Here is a 15,143-nt window from a genome sequence, read left to right as displayed (position 1 = left end):
TCATGTCTCTCATGAGCAGAACCACAAAAAGAACCCAAAAACGTGCTGATAAAGACACTGGAAATTGGCCGGTTTCTTGGAAAGACACAGGAAGTCTTCAATTTTGGTTGAAAGCGGTTAAAACTGCATAAAAATTCAAGGCCCCAAAGCCAGTTTGACTTAACAATATCTTTAGTGGACCCACAAAAATTGTGTGGCCAGAGCATAACATAATACAATCAAATCTTTATATACTTTGTAGGTGCTGTTCCCTCTCTGACCTATCAGGTGTTCTTCATGAAGAAGTTGTGGACCAGCACTGTCCCAGGGAAGGACCCTTTCGCCGACTCCATCTTCCACTACTACCAGGTGAGTCCACCTCAGTATAAGACACAGAAAGACACTAAACGTGCTTCATTTTGTGAACACCTCCCAACCAGGAGCTGCCCAAATACCTACGCGGTTATCACAAATGTTCACGGGATGAAGTTTTCCAGTTGGCCGCGCTCATCTACCGTGTCAAATTTGAGGATGACAAGTCCCACTTTCCAACCATTCCCAAGATGCTGCGTGAGCTGGTCCCCCAGGATCTCATCCGCCAAATGTCTCCGGATGACTGGAAGAGGGTAAACCTGGAATCCCCTTGCTCATTAACTCATTTTTCAACTGAAACAGCGAACATAATTTTTTTAAGCTCACGGTCAATTAGATAGGGGAATTTCCTTTTGATGTCCTTTAAAATGACCTAGCAAGATGAACTTTGGTGGGCATGTTTACTGTGAGTAGAATCACAAAAATCTTATGCCATGCACAAATGAAAGTCAGCCATTTTGGTTCAGATGAGACCATTCTGAAGCTTCCCCTATGATTTTTGAAAACGCAATGAGTCTCATATCAATCACACTTAGCAACTCAAAATTTGGTAAGTATATGTATTATGAGAAGACCCACAAAAAAAAAAAAAAAAACAACTTAACATTATTATGCCTGAAATTACACAGGGGTTCCTCAATCTTTTGGTAATCCATCCCTGGTTCCAAATTGACTTAGCAACATGAAATCTGGTAGTCATGCCTATCACAAGGAGATACACAAATAGTTTCAGCCCATATCCAAAAAAAGAACTGAAACCTGATGATTTAGGGTCAAAGCTGCCATTTGGAATTAATTCTTGTATATTTTATTTCCCACATTAAAGTCAATTACCGGTATGTGTGTGTGAGACAGTCTGTAGTAGCCTTCTTCAACAAGCAAGCCGGTAAATCCAGAGAAGACGCGAAGTTGATGTTTCTTAAAACCATCTACAAATGGCCCACATTTGGCTCCGCCTTCTTCGAAGTCAAGGTAAAACAGGGAGGGGCTTGTTTGTACCACTTCCTCTCTATTGTTTTTTCATGCCCTGACTGATCATTATTTTGTCTTCAGCAAACCACAGAGCCCAACTACCCGGAGATCCTCCTGATCGCCATCAACAAACATGGAGTCAGTCTCATCGATCCAAAGAACAAGGTCACTGCCATCCCAGTTAAAATTGATCTTTAGCTGTCAACGGCAGTGAATCAATAACTAATTGGAATTAAACATTTCAAATATTTACCAGAAATGTTGAGCCCATGTGCAACACCACAATGAGCCTGATTTTGTCTTTTTTTTTTTTTTTCTTTTGTGCCGCCAGGACATTCTGATTACTCATCCCTTCACCAAGATTTCCAACTGGAGCAGCGGGAACACATATTTCCATATCACCATCGGAAATCTTGTCAGGGGAAGCAAACTCCTCTGTGAGACGTCCCTGGTGGGTCACAATTATTTACATGTGGAGAAAAGTAAACAAAGGAGTGGTGGCTACATAATGCTGCCTAAATTAAAATTTTGCAAGCTTGTAGGCTCAAATTCTGCCTAGCAACAAGCATCAAACATCATATAACCAGGAATTACTTTAAGGAAGTTGATTTTTTTACAGGCCTAAAAAGCATATATTCCATCTAGCAACAACAGTAAATGTGTCATGTGACCACTAAATGATTTTGACAACTTGCAGTTTTGCTTAGATTGGTCTTATGACACAAATTCTGCCTAGCAACAAGGAACAAAACAGAAAAATATTTTCTTAAGTTTTAAAACTGTCCGCAATACTAGTGGGTTGTATGTGCTCATTTGTAATTTTTTTTTTTTTGGATCCGCATTCCTCACAGGGCTACAAGATGGACGACCTGCTAACATCATATATCAGCCAGATGTTAACCGCCATGAACAAGCAGCGATCCGAGCGTTCTGAGCGCGCTCACACCAAGTGAACGTCTTATTGGCGGGAGGCCGCCGAGCTGGCCCGCCTGCTGCGCCCCATTGGCCAGCACTGCAGCTGGGGGCGGACCTTCGGCCACCAGCGGTGGTGGATGAGCCACCGACCTTCCGTTAGCTCGGAACCCTGGAAGATCTCCAGCGAGAGTTCCATCGGAAGCGAAAGCGACGACGACGACGACCCCGGAGAAGGTCCCAGCAACTACGACAAGCGTTACCATGACCAAGAGGACGACCCGTCCAGTGAGGATGATTACCTCTGAGAGCAAAAAACACTTTCACGTGTGGGGAACTTTGTAAACCACACCTTGTGAGAGATGGTCAATCCAAGGAATATACTGTATATCTTGCAAGACATGCTAACATCTGAGTACAAAGCTAACTGAAAGCTAACATAACTACCTACTAACAAATCCAGCCTGGCAACAAGTAGCAAACTTGACATGTGATCAGGAAATACACCTAGCTATTGCTTTTGCACAAATTCTGCCTAGCAACAAGGTCACGTGACCTGGAAATACTTTCATTTGTACTTCCATTTCTTTCTCAACCAAGAATTATAGACAGGAAATTATGTTTGTCAATGTCATGTGACCAGAAAATACCTTTGTCAAAGCATCATACCATTTTTTAAAAATTGGGTTGTTGGCAAGAATTCTGCCAAATAATTTGGAGCAAATACATCATGTGATAACAAAACAGTTTGTCAATACAATAAGTTATTTTCTAGCTTAGCGCTTCGTGAAAGGTTAGCTTTACAGGTGTGCGAGGGGAAAAAATGTGTTGGTCTAGCAAGACTAACTCATTTAATTGAGAAATTAAAACAGATGTAAGATAATAGCTTTTGGGTTGCTTATAACATGCTTACATTTGAATCATAGCATCTTTGCTAGCTTAAGTGTTCGTTGGCACATTTGTTTGTAAATGGGCAAAATTTGCTTTTCTCTTTAATAATTTGCAATTGATAGAAAATCCCAATAAATAGACAAGATTTTTGTTTGTTCGTTTTTTTTTTTTTTTGCCTTAAATTACTCGCTTCAGCATATTAGCATCTTATCTCAAGCATCACCTCACAGATTAGTTTGCTAGTGTCGTCATGAACTGGTAGAAGTGACCCAAATATTATGATTGTCAAACAATACATTTCACTGTGCCAAAATTAAATTTTTCTGTTGTTTTTTGCGGAAAATGTTGTGATTTTATTAGTATTTGACTAGTGAAAAGTGTGGTGCATGTATTTAATGATGCAGGTAATGTCTATTTATGTTATAGCTTTCTTTTTTTTACCGTGTACAATAATATATTATTCATTTCATTACATTATTGTTTTCTTATCAGGGTTTTCAGATTTCATTAGCCTTTCCTGAAAACCATTCGAGTCGCAAATAAAACTATAAAAAGTGCTTGAACAACCCCAAATTGCTTGTATTTTTTGTTTATTTCATCACAATTGACATTGTAAAGACGTTTGAGAACCTAACATGGATTATTCCACTGAGGACCACAGAAACCGAAGTTGGCATAGCACATTTTTCATCCCACATTTTTCTCATTTTTTGTGTTTTTGTCAAAACAGTCCTTTTTATATGTTCTTGTGTAACGCATACAGAGCTGCATGCGTGACGAAATATCCTAAAAGAGAGATTGTCTCTTGATCAGTGCGTGCTGTATGAAAACAGTCTTTTTTTTCATTGGGGCAATGTAGAGAAAAAAAAGAGTGAATGGGATTGACAAACTCATTCACACTAACCCATAAACTGTTCATGTGATGTAAGTGAAAGGCACCTAAACGCCTCCTGGAAGTGACTCCGATTCTACGAGGGTGTTATGGGTACTCCGATAAATGAGTCACTTCCATGTTTAGAAGCCTCTTGTGATATCTTGGGAAGTGTGATAACATCCTTAGGGGCAACAAAGAAACAGAAAATGGCGTTGGCTTCACTAAATTGGCACGATATAGAGCATTTTTGCAACAAACATGGCCGACGTTGGTACACCCAATTTGAAGATCAATATGAACTAATAGCTACTTTGTGGAGCCTCCTGTGGTACATTCACTTTGTCAGTCCATCAAGCAGCGTCCGTTAAGTCAAACTAAAACAACACATTTAAGATACCAGTTAAAGTTTTGGTCTAAATGAGATGGTACCTGTTATAACACATCAAGGAAAAAAAAAAAAAAAGTCCAGTTTTTTTCTCCATCAGCTTTGAGTCCATCCCGTCCAGAAGACAAGAATCAGCTGATGAATGATGTTTACTTGTATCCACTAGAAAATACAGTTGATGTAGTGGTTCAGCGGTGCAGTCACTTTTGGAAAAGACGTCCAAAATTCTGCTTTTCTTCAAGCCCTCTTCTATTATTTTTGTCTTCACTGGAAATCATCTGAGGATTCCACTGTGCTTGTTCCAGTTAATTCGCAAGGTATTCACAATGCCTACTTCCACATTCCATCCATCCGTTTGCAGAACCGTTTATCCTCACAAGGGTCGCAGGCTTGCTGGTGCCTATCCCAGTTGACTTTGGGCAATAGGCAGGTGGACTGCTTGCCAGCCAATTGCAGGACACAGAGAGACAAACAACCATTCACACACCCAATCACACCTAAGGACAATTTAGAGTGTTCAATACACCTATTGTGCATGTTTTTGGAGTGTGGGAGAGAACCCACGCGGGCTTGGGGAGAGCATGCAAACTCCACAAAGGAAGGCCAGAGCCAGGTGGATTTGAAGTCGGGTCCCTGAACTGTGAGGTGGACGCGCTAACCACTGTCCCACCGAGCCGCCTCCCATTTACACATTTTACAACCTTATTCCAAAATGCCTTTTATTTTGCTTCAGAAGTTTACACACAAGAACTTTTAAAGTAATTAGGCTAAATTATATGACAGCTTTTAATTTTCTTATTATGTTTGTTGGGCTAACAGTTGTAATGTTGAATTACAGTAACAGCTATGCTAATCACTGTACTATTAGCCTCTGTATGGCATTTTGTGTTGTTAGTATTGAGCAAGTGGATTTTGGTTAGATGAAAGTTTTGCTTTGTTTGTATTGCTGCTCGATGTGTCAAAGTAGTTGTTTGAAGATTTATAGTTAATTATCTTTAGCCTACAGCATTTCACATTTAAAATTAGCATTAAGCTAGCAGACCTTCAACAGATGAAATGTTTGGTTGAATGTTTAGTGTTTAAATGAACAATGTTTTTTCTCAAGATTTGATCTCCTCAGTCAATCAAGAACTGAGGTTGACTATCATTTTTTGTCTTCGAAATGATTCTATTTTGGGATAAGGCTGTATGATGTTGGAAAGGTGAAACGCTATGAATACTTTATATGCGAGGCTTCACAAGTTGCTACTCCTCAGCGATGGTGGGCAGCTGGGGGTGCGCTGGAGACGCGGGTGCGCTATGCTGGTCCGGCACAGCATTGACACTGGAGATGGACCAGACGTCGCTCAGTTCTGAAAAAGTTGAAATGAGAAATCATAAGTCATACAGGAAAATCAATGTTCGATATATCCGTAGGGTAAACGAACAAAAGTGCTGTAATTTTTGCGGCATCCGTTTTAATTGCTCTTCTTGAGACCGGTTACTTCATTTAAATTATTTTGGGGTTTTGCATGAAGTATGAAACAAGAATGGAGGCTTGACAGTGAAGACAAAATGTTGATGATTGCTTTTGTACAGCCTAGAAGGGTTCATACAGTGTATGGACATGCAGGGGCTCATGCGAGGTGTGATGGGTTGAAGACCAGTGGGAGGGAGACGAGGGATCCGGTGGGGGGGTCGGAGTGGATAGAACCCCAGCCAACGCAGATGACCTCCAAGGAGTCTAACGCACAACATATCACACAATACAAATACATTTACACACATGAGCTGCAAGTAGGGGCATTTTTTTCTCATTACAATTTGTTGAGAGAAATGCGAATGACAGCCTTCCGAACCATTTTTTTTCTCCCTTAATTTCGACAAATACAAAACCAGGAGTTGTGTAACAAAAACCAAAGTCAATCAAAAAATCACCCTGGGTTCAAAAGATCTGCATCAAGTCAAACCAAGTGTTCCACTTGATGGACAATCCTTAAATCACAAATTGTATCACACTCCATGTATGCTTTAATTATGGAATCGGTTTGCCCAATCTTAATGTTGTACAATATTCTCACTTTTATCACAGAATTGTCACCTTAGTTTCAGTATCCTTGAAGTCGGATTAGAATTCATTACTTCATGAAATTAAAGTCAGAATTCTGACTAAGTGATCATTTTTATTTTGTTCTCAGAATTCTGACTGTAATTATTTTTATTCACAGATGTCAGTCAGAAGTCTCAGAAGTCAGAATACTCACTTTGAGGTCAGAATACTGACAACAAAGTGAGAATTCCCACCTCACTCAGAATTCTCAGAATAAAAATCTGAATTTTGACGTTAATGTCAAATGTTTGAGAAAAAAGTGAGAACTTTTACTTCAATGTCATAATTCTAGGTCAGAATTTTGTGAATAAAGTCAGAATTCTAACTTTAAAGTTCTGACTTTAAAGTTTTTTTTTAAGTAAATTATTACATCAATTAGAATTCCGAGAATGATGTGATGATTGTACAATAAAATTGAGAATCCTGCTAACCTGTTTTCTCCACTGGCCTTCCATATAATGTATTGACAGTCACAAAAACAGAATAATGAATATTGTCATACCCGTCCTAAACTTGCTATATGGTCCGTTCTCATGAGCTTGACGACTTCCAGACAGGAAGGGTAGACCTCTCTCGCGCCACCTGTGGCATAGACACAAACACATGCGCACACACACACACAGGTTTTATTCACTGAACTTTATCTCCCCGAAAATTACGCCAAAGATGGCTAAAAAAAAAAAAAGACGCTAAACTAGGATGTAAAGGCAATGAGAATCTATTTTCAGCAGCCTGGATGTCACACCTGACCTCACGCATTTGCAAAACTTGATCAAGAATGAGTTTTGTGTGTAGTAGGTACGCACCAATGAAAAATGAAAACGGAGATGATTAGGATTGCAGAAATGGCATCGGTCAGAATCCAGATCATGTTATATTCCTCAGGAGTCTGGAAAGACAAAGATTGTTCATGTGAATATTATCTTTACACTGCAGACTCTAACTGTGCAGTGGACCCCCGCTGTACAAAATTAATCCGTTCCGGGGTTGGGATCGTAAGGCGAAATCATCATATGGCGGGCAATAGAAACCTGTAATAATTAGCTAATGCATTTAAAGCCCAGAGAAAAGTATGACAATTGTATATTCATATTGAAAATTGGTAACAAAATAGTATCATAAGTGCTACATACCTATAATATATAAACACAGCCAAGCCCTAAGGTCATGACAGTTGTCGATGTCGTAAAGCGGAAAAAATGCCATAAAGAGGGGACGAAAAAACATCCCAGTCCATGTTGTAAAGTGAAGAAAAATTTAGGGCGGGACATTGTAAACCGGGGGTTCACTGTATTATGATTAGATCAAGGCAGGAAATAATTATGATTTTGAAAGTTCACTTTTTGGGATAACCTTATCAGTTCTAATCAGCCCTAATATTGGTTAGGAAATCAAACATAAGTGAATGCAGGTGAAGTATTCACCATGAGAAAGAGGGGCTGGTGGATTTTGGCCAGAATGTGTACGGAGTTGGTGGTGACCGACTGCGCCCCAGCACACCAGGCCAGCGTGTAGAGCCACGGCTGGCTGATCACATACAAGTTGGTGCTGATATTCGCTGAGCCGTACTTGCTGCGGACACACAAAAAAAAAATCTTAAGCGGAGAGATACCGGCAAGCGGCTTCACTAATCCGCATGTACCAGTGAGTACCTGATCTGTTGTTGTGACACGCTGCTGTAGTGCAGATTGAGCGTGGTGATGTGCTCGTCCATCAGCTGCTGAATGGGGAGGCGTTGTCCTGAAGTCTGCTGCAGCTCGGGCTCAGCGGCCTGTACCAAATCCCTGTCCTCAGATGGCAGCCACAGCACCTACAAATACACAAACAGAACACAACAATGGGATACATACCAAAATGAGAGATATTTTTAATACTACATGATAAAAACACAAATGTATAGAGAATGGACTTTTTAAAACCATACACAAACGCACACAATATATATATATATATATATATATATATATATATATATATATATATATATATATATATATATATATATATATATATGCATGCATACGTGCGTGACTTGCTGTAGTTGATCAATGTACGATGGGTTTTGTTTGTTGGAATAATACTAAATAAATAGAGTTAAAAAAATATATATATTGTTAATATTGACAAAGTTATCGTTCAGTCCATAACATGTCAGTAAATATGCCAAAATTTTGATGATTCTTTTCCAAAGTAAAATCATATGTTTTATTTTGATTTGCAACAAAGATATAGAAGGACTAAATAAATAGAACAAAATTTAATTTAGAGAAGCATTTGGACAATTTTAGTAACTATGATGTCATAATTACCACAGTCTTTTTAAACCTGTTGTATAGGTAAATAAACAAACCATATCAATGTTTTTTTTTTTTTACTCCAGCTTTCCCCAAAACACTGATACATGACTGAAACAACTAACGCTACTTCCAACTGTACACTAACCTGAGAAGAATTGATATGGGCCAAAACCACCTGCAGGATGGCGCTGATGTAAGACTTTTTATACGGATGCCCCAAAGGCGGCCTGTGCAAATCAAAAAGAACCAGTCGGCTGCTGCGTGACGCCAAATCCAGGAAGTTGGCCAGCGAGGGAACCGATTGGTTCTTTGCCTGCTCACGGTCCGCCGCGCTCATGGAAGACACGCTGCCAAATGGGTCCCTCTGTAACAAACAGTGACCAAAAAAAAAATGTTTTCATTTTAAGGCCATACAAGCGTGTTGAAGCTGTACGAGTGTGTGTTTGTCTTACAGACAAGAACCATTCGCCAGCGTTGAGCTGCTGTAGCTCGGCCCAGGTGAACATCGATGCTTCCAGGTCCGTTCTGTTTGGGAAAACATCGACGACATTGGTAGTTCTCCTCAGGGTGGTGTCGTGCATCAGGAAGGGAACGCCGTCATAGCTAAAACGTGCAGATACCACAATAATAAGGATTCATGCAAACATGTCATTTCATGCTCACAGTGTGCAAAGTCGAACTGTATTGGGGCAAATGATCTATCGAGAAGTGAAGAAAAATAACACTATTGTGTCAAAACAGAAGTAAAGTTGTAGCACTATAAATGTAACACACAGCTCAAGCCCACTATGCCACTAATCTAGTTTCTGTGATGCGGTGTGCTAACCTGCCAGGAGTTGCTAGTGTGTGAGAGAGCTGAGGGCTAACTGGATTAGCGTGGCGCTAAGATGATTAGTGCCAGGGGTAGCACGCTAGTATCAGGGCAAAGTGTATTCGCTCAATCGCCACCCGTGAGGCTTCCGCGTTAATTTTAGTAAGATAGTGCATGAGCTGACCCTAATCCTACATCACTTGGCATCAAAGTGAAAACGCTCTCACACACTCACACATTCTGTCACACTTTCATAATATCACAAACTCTCTTCTCACACTGCTAAAAACACTTTTTCACAGACACAGTATACATTTTTACATAGAACATAGATTTTTACACACTCATCCTCTTAGGCTCTCTCTCACACTCTCACAAGAACATACACATTCTCACACTTGAACTGACACACAACCGAGTGTTCACAGTCCACTCACATAATCTCTCACAAACATGTACACTTTAGACACAAACACTGCTCTCATGTCAGAGAAAGATTCATCATCAAACCGTCATACCCATACTCATCCGCTTCTCCACCCTTTCACAGAACACACTCTCAAATTCTGAGTTTTGACCTCAGACAGTGCTCACACCACAGATTCAAGACTTTTACTGTCATATAGACAGTAACACAACAAAATGAAATTCTTATTCTGTTCACTTCCCCAAGCAGACTTACATTCCACACAATAGAGCAAAAAATAAAGTAGGCAATAAAAAGACAAAAACTGGAATACACGCGAACAAAATACAGTGTCACACACTCTCACTGCCGTCTCGAATGCTGTTCCGGGTCATTCGTCGTCACACTCTCACATTCACGCAACCATTGACATACACATCTCTGCAGCGCACTCTCATTGACCCTCACACATGCCACCTGCCCCACACAACACACACACATACACACACAAGTACCTGATGGCCACATCAGTTTGAAGTCCGTCACCTCCAGCCTCCACCGCCTTCTCAAAGGACATGAGTGTGTTTTCTGGAGCCAGCTGACCCAAAAGAACCAGATGAAACACCCTCAGATTTCTTCTGCTGGAGATATGGCCCAGCGGGGCACGCGCTTGTGACCCAGTATTACCATGGGTGCTCCTCGATGCCCGATAAGCGTCGGAGCAGCTCCCAGCGTCCCCGCGTCTTTAATGCACGGCGAGTACATTCCCAGAGGGACCAGGTAGAGGGACAACAGTCCAGACAGGTAGAGACCCAGAACAGCCACCTGACGCACTGCCCCGGAAGAGTTTTATCGTGTGTATAAGAACTTCAACCAAAGGAACATTTCAGACTAAGAAACACTTCAAATTTGAAAAAATACAAACTGCAAGACCAAATTTAGAGTTGCAAGACTTGAGTGATGCCACAGGTTAGCACATCAACGGTATATCACATTACATGTTAGCATAACGCTAGCTGACTTTCATTATAAGTGATATATAATTAAATTACAGTCCAGTAAGGTACTGTATACCTCTCTTGTTCATGCGGAAGAAGTGTAAAGCGACGGGCCAGGAGATGATCGACACGAATAAGACGGCGGCCACGTGGAGCACGGGTGCCGTCACCTGAAAACACACCGTGATAGCGCAATTAGCCACAGATGGTGGACGGTAAAGTCATGTTTTTGTTTTGTTGTCCTTCTTTGGTCAACCTGAAGTGACAGCAGGACGGTCATCCATTCTTTGCTCCACAGGTTGGACAGGATGGTCATGGCAAGTAAGTAAAAAACCAAGGTCACCATGATGCCAGTCTAAGAAAAGCAGGCAACAAAAAAAAAAAGGTAAATACGGGGATACCTTGAGGAATTACTTTAGTTTCCACCTTGAAATCAATTAGGGCTGTCTGATATATTTTTTCTAGGCCTATGCTAATTATTTTATATGGCAGAACAGAATTCTGATAACTAATTGAAAAACTGTTCTTGTTTATACCTTGTGGCTCCAGTGCAGGTACAACCGTTGCCCCTCAGAAAGAAGACACACAGCCAACACCTAAGGGAAATTTTAAAATATATTATTAGTATGACAAGTATGAAAAGGTTGGCATTTTTAAAAGGTCAAATGTGGCTCTGTGGGGGGGGGGGGGGGGGGGGGGGGGGGGGGGGTAGGTTACTTTTTTTATTAGAACATTTATTATTTGGTGTAAATCTCCATTTATTTGTGCTTTATGATCCTTGCTTTTTTGAATGGTTTTACCATCATCTTGTGTTATTTATCCACAGTTAAAATTCCCATGAATCATGTGAGTTCACTAATGCATCATGCGTACCAGCAAGAGTGCAATGTACGTGAAGAGTGCAGCAGCCACCACCAGCAAAAACAGTGACCAAGGGAACCAGAAACCCAAGACACTAAAGTTGAACCTAAGAACACAAGAGGGAGGAAAAAAAATTATGTCTCTTTAAGGGAAAAATTATTTGTGTATTGTGATGGTTAAACCCACCAGTCAAAGTCATTGTAGTCATTTTGAGCTTGGATCCAGAAATATAGGAACACTAAACTTGCGAAGAAGGTGATGATCAGGAGGCCAAAACTGCTGCACTCCACCTGTAACATACACATTTTTTGCATCCAGGTAGAGATATACAGAACATTCAAGGACCCCTTACAATCTTTAAGTTAAAAGAACCTAAATGTGTAAAGGGAGAGACCGATTATCGGCCAGGCAAATTATCAGGGCTGATAATCGATCATTGGTGCATATCAGCATCAGCCTTTATTTTATTTATTTTGTATCAATCTTATGGTCAATACACTCTGTCATTATGCCTCTGATCATGCATTTCTCTGACGGTCTGTAATGGAGCCTTGCTCTAGTACTGTCCCCTCCATAGCAGCATCTGATTGGTTAGTCATGTTAGACCCAGTGGCTATCCGTAGTGAAAGTAATATATGGCAGTGGTCCCATATGAACCCGGCAAAGAGTTATCATGTTTCCAAGTTGGGTACGTTTAAAGAGACTTATCGTAACGTTCCTGGAAAATAAAACATATCGGTCGATCTCTGCGGTGTGTACCTTGCTGCAACAGCACTCTCCCGGCTGTACTCGAGCTCTTTGGTACCGTCTCCATTGGCAACCGTACAAGCCGGCCAAACAGGAGACAAACGGCTGGTGTTCATACCTATAACAGGAAGCGACATCATTAGAGCTGTCATAATTCACGAGCAAGCTAAAGCGCACCCGTTTAACTATAAGGCTACCTTTGCAGCAATTGCCGCCGCACCACCTTGAGCTTCCCCAGCTTTGGACCGGTCACAGGCCCTCAACCACAGGCCAGCATTGCAAGACAACAACGAGGATACGCTACTGACCAGGAGCTTGTCTATCTACGGTTTTTGAACAAGCAGAGTAAATTTGTAAGAATCATGTTTTTTAAATGGAGACTAAAAGAAGAATTCTCTTAGTAAGAGTTTGCACATGGCTGCTTCTAACCAAAATGGACGACTTATTCAATTGAGACTTGTTGGTGCATCCTATTATGATACTTTATGTCTATCACTATATGTATTCTCTAAGTCAGATATTGTGCGGGGCAGCACAGAGGAAGGCTGGTTAGCTCGTCCGCCTCAAATGCGGAGGTCGGGGGTTCAATTCCGGCTCCAGCCGTCCTGTTTGGAGTGTGCATGCATGCTTGGTTTAATGGACAGTCCAAATTGCCCTTAAGTGTGAGAGTGAATGGTTTATCTGAGTGTGCCCTACGATTGGGTGGCAAACAGTTCAGGGTGTACCCTGCCTACTGCCCAAAGACAGTTTGGATAAGCTCTAGATGGACTAGATATATGGTATTGTGGGCTCATTTTTAGAATTTGTAAGATCGGCCAAATTAGCCCTCCTGCAATTACTGCTTCAAATCAAAATGGCCGACTTCCTGTTCAATTTTGGGTATGTGTCTTTGAGACCAATTTCATGATGATCTTTGAAACTGGCGTCAGTGAGGGTTTTTTTTTTTCAAACCAAACCAAAATGGCTGATTTCCAGTTTAATTTCAGGCAAGGGTCCTTGAGAATTTTTTCGTCTCCAGTGGGATGATTCAAGTGGTGTCATTGTATGTTGCCATGGCAACTGTGACATCACATGCGCTGTTATTCCGATAAGTGCTGCTGGTATGGAGGGAGGAGACAACAGAGCAGCAGATGGACGAAAGAACAAAGTCGAGTGAGACAGGAGTCGTAAAAACCACGATGAACATGCGATAAAACTCAATGAGGTTTGAAAAGAACATCCTCTAAGGAGGAAAAGGTCAGGAAAAAAGGAAAAGATCTAAAAGTCAAAAAGGTCAAATAAAGAAAAGGCAAGAGAAAGTTTGACATGTCTGAATGAGATCATTTAATGTAAAACAAATTCATTCTATGACGTTGATTTGATCTTTTAGCTTATCGTTCATTTACATTACATGGTATGAGATACATCAAATGGAAAAAAATCCATTGTATATTTATTATATTCATCATATATTTTTTTTGTTTTGCGCCACATAAGAGATCATATTTTCTACAACTATGTGGAAAATATAAATATGGCAGAATATAAATATAGCATAACTTAGAGAGAAACAATTAGGGAGGTCAACATGTAAACACATTAGATTGTGTGGATGCTAGCAGGAGGAGACGGGACTCATAACACAATAGTCCTCTGTGTATACGTGTGGAGTGGGGTTTTACACAGACTCACGAGACAAAGGGAAGTTCTAGAATTGGTTCTGAAGGGCTGAAAGACACTAGACCCTTAAAACTCTGATCCAAGAATATCTCTGGTCCACACAGGTACTTTTATATTCAAGTCAATTTCAGAATGCACACTTTCCTAGGCTTACTTAAAGAAAATGAATCACAAATAACCAGAGTACTGGTAAACCCAAGTATTTGCACTTCTGCTTAAATATAGAGGGAATATTTTCATTTCTGGAAGCTCGCAGTGTATGTTGTTGTTTCTAAAGAGTTACAGAATAGGTGACGATTAGAAAAAGTGCTATAGTATATTATTCACATAGATAGCTAAACAGTTAAGTATGCCAACATTACATTTTTAAAACATTATATTTACCTTTTTAAAGGCAAGACAGATTCACCCTGACCGCTACCTCACACTGACACGTTTAAATTCTCATAAAGGACAAGACAACAATTTTAGCATGTGAAATGTTCACAATTCGTTCTTACCGCAAAAACGCCGCCGCTTGATCACTGCTGAATTTCTAGGAGTCCCAAACACACCGCAGCCGCAATGGCCTCGTGCTTGTGCGCGTTACCACAGTGCGCGTGCGCCTTGCCGACGTGCGCGCGGCTGCTGCTACAGTCAGAAGACAGTGGCAAACGTGTACTCGTGACGTCAGGTATACGTTTAACGCAGGGAACGTAAGCGCTTGCGATGTTTCCATGGTAACCAGATCGCAAACTGATGGATACGAAGAGAAATAAGGGGAGAAATACAAAACCAGACTGAGCGTTAATCATCTCGTTTCGAAAATAAGTTTTGCTATTTTTTTAGTTTCAACAAAGCGCCAGCCATAAACTCAAGTGACTTACCCGATATGCCTTCTTGGTTGCCAT

At 40.7% G+C, this 15,143-nt stretch overlaps 2 protein-coding genes across 2 annotated transcripts in view; one reads left to right on the top strand and one right to left on the bottom strand.

The window, feature by feature from the left end:
* Window positions 1-3,811, top strand: part of myo7aa (myosin VIIAa) — a 25,058-nt gene extending 21,247 nt beyond the window's left edge. The window contains exons 44-49 of the mRNA XM_088428432.1: window positions 242-348; window positions 420-605; window positions 1,207-1,323; window positions 1,405-1,488; window positions 1,655-1,774; window positions 2,175-3,811. Coding sequence (XP_088284558.1) covers window positions 242-348; window positions 420-605; window positions 1,207-1,323; window positions 1,405-1,488; window positions 1,655-1,774; window positions 2,175-2,276 — 716 coding nt within the window. The 3' untranslated portion in view covers window positions 2,277-3,811. The remainder of the gene's footprint in view (window positions 1-241; window positions 349-419; window positions 606-1,206; window positions 1,324-1,404; window positions 1,489-1,654; window positions 1,775-2,174) is intronic.
* On the bottom strand, window positions 3,700-15,143 carry gdpd4a (glycerophosphodiester phosphodiesterase domain containing 4a). Its single transcript, XM_088427821.1, has 18 exons — window positions 15,120-15,143; window positions 13,666-13,816; window positions 12,792-12,852; window positions 12,607-12,712; window positions 12,034-12,137; window positions 11,860-11,953; window positions 11,523-11,582; window positions 11,243-11,341; window positions 11,063-11,156; window positions 10,676-10,821; window positions 10,504-10,586; window positions 9,224-9,374; window positions 8,917-9,135; window positions 8,127-8,284; window positions 7,899-8,046; window positions 7,281-7,363; window positions 6,977-7,056; window positions 3,700-5,737 (listed from the first exon to the last, which is right to left on the bottom strand). The coding sequence occupies exons 1-18, from the start codon at window positions 15,141-15,143 to the stop codon at window positions 5,631-5,633; spliced, it is 1,968 nt and encodes a 655-aa protein (XP_088283947.1). The 3' UTR covers window positions 3,700-5,630.

The sequence above is a fragment of the Hippichthys cyanospilos genome, chromosome 11 (assembly GCF_059441005.1).
Source record: "Hippichthys cyanospilos isolate Australia breed blue-spotted pipefish chromosome 11, RoL_Hcya_1.0, whole genome shotgun sequence".
NCBI lineage: Eukaryota > Metazoa > Chordata > Actinopteri > Syngnathiformes > Syngnathidae > Hippichthys > Hippichthys cyanospilos.
This window is presented reverse-complemented; position numbering and strand designations above follow the sequence as displayed.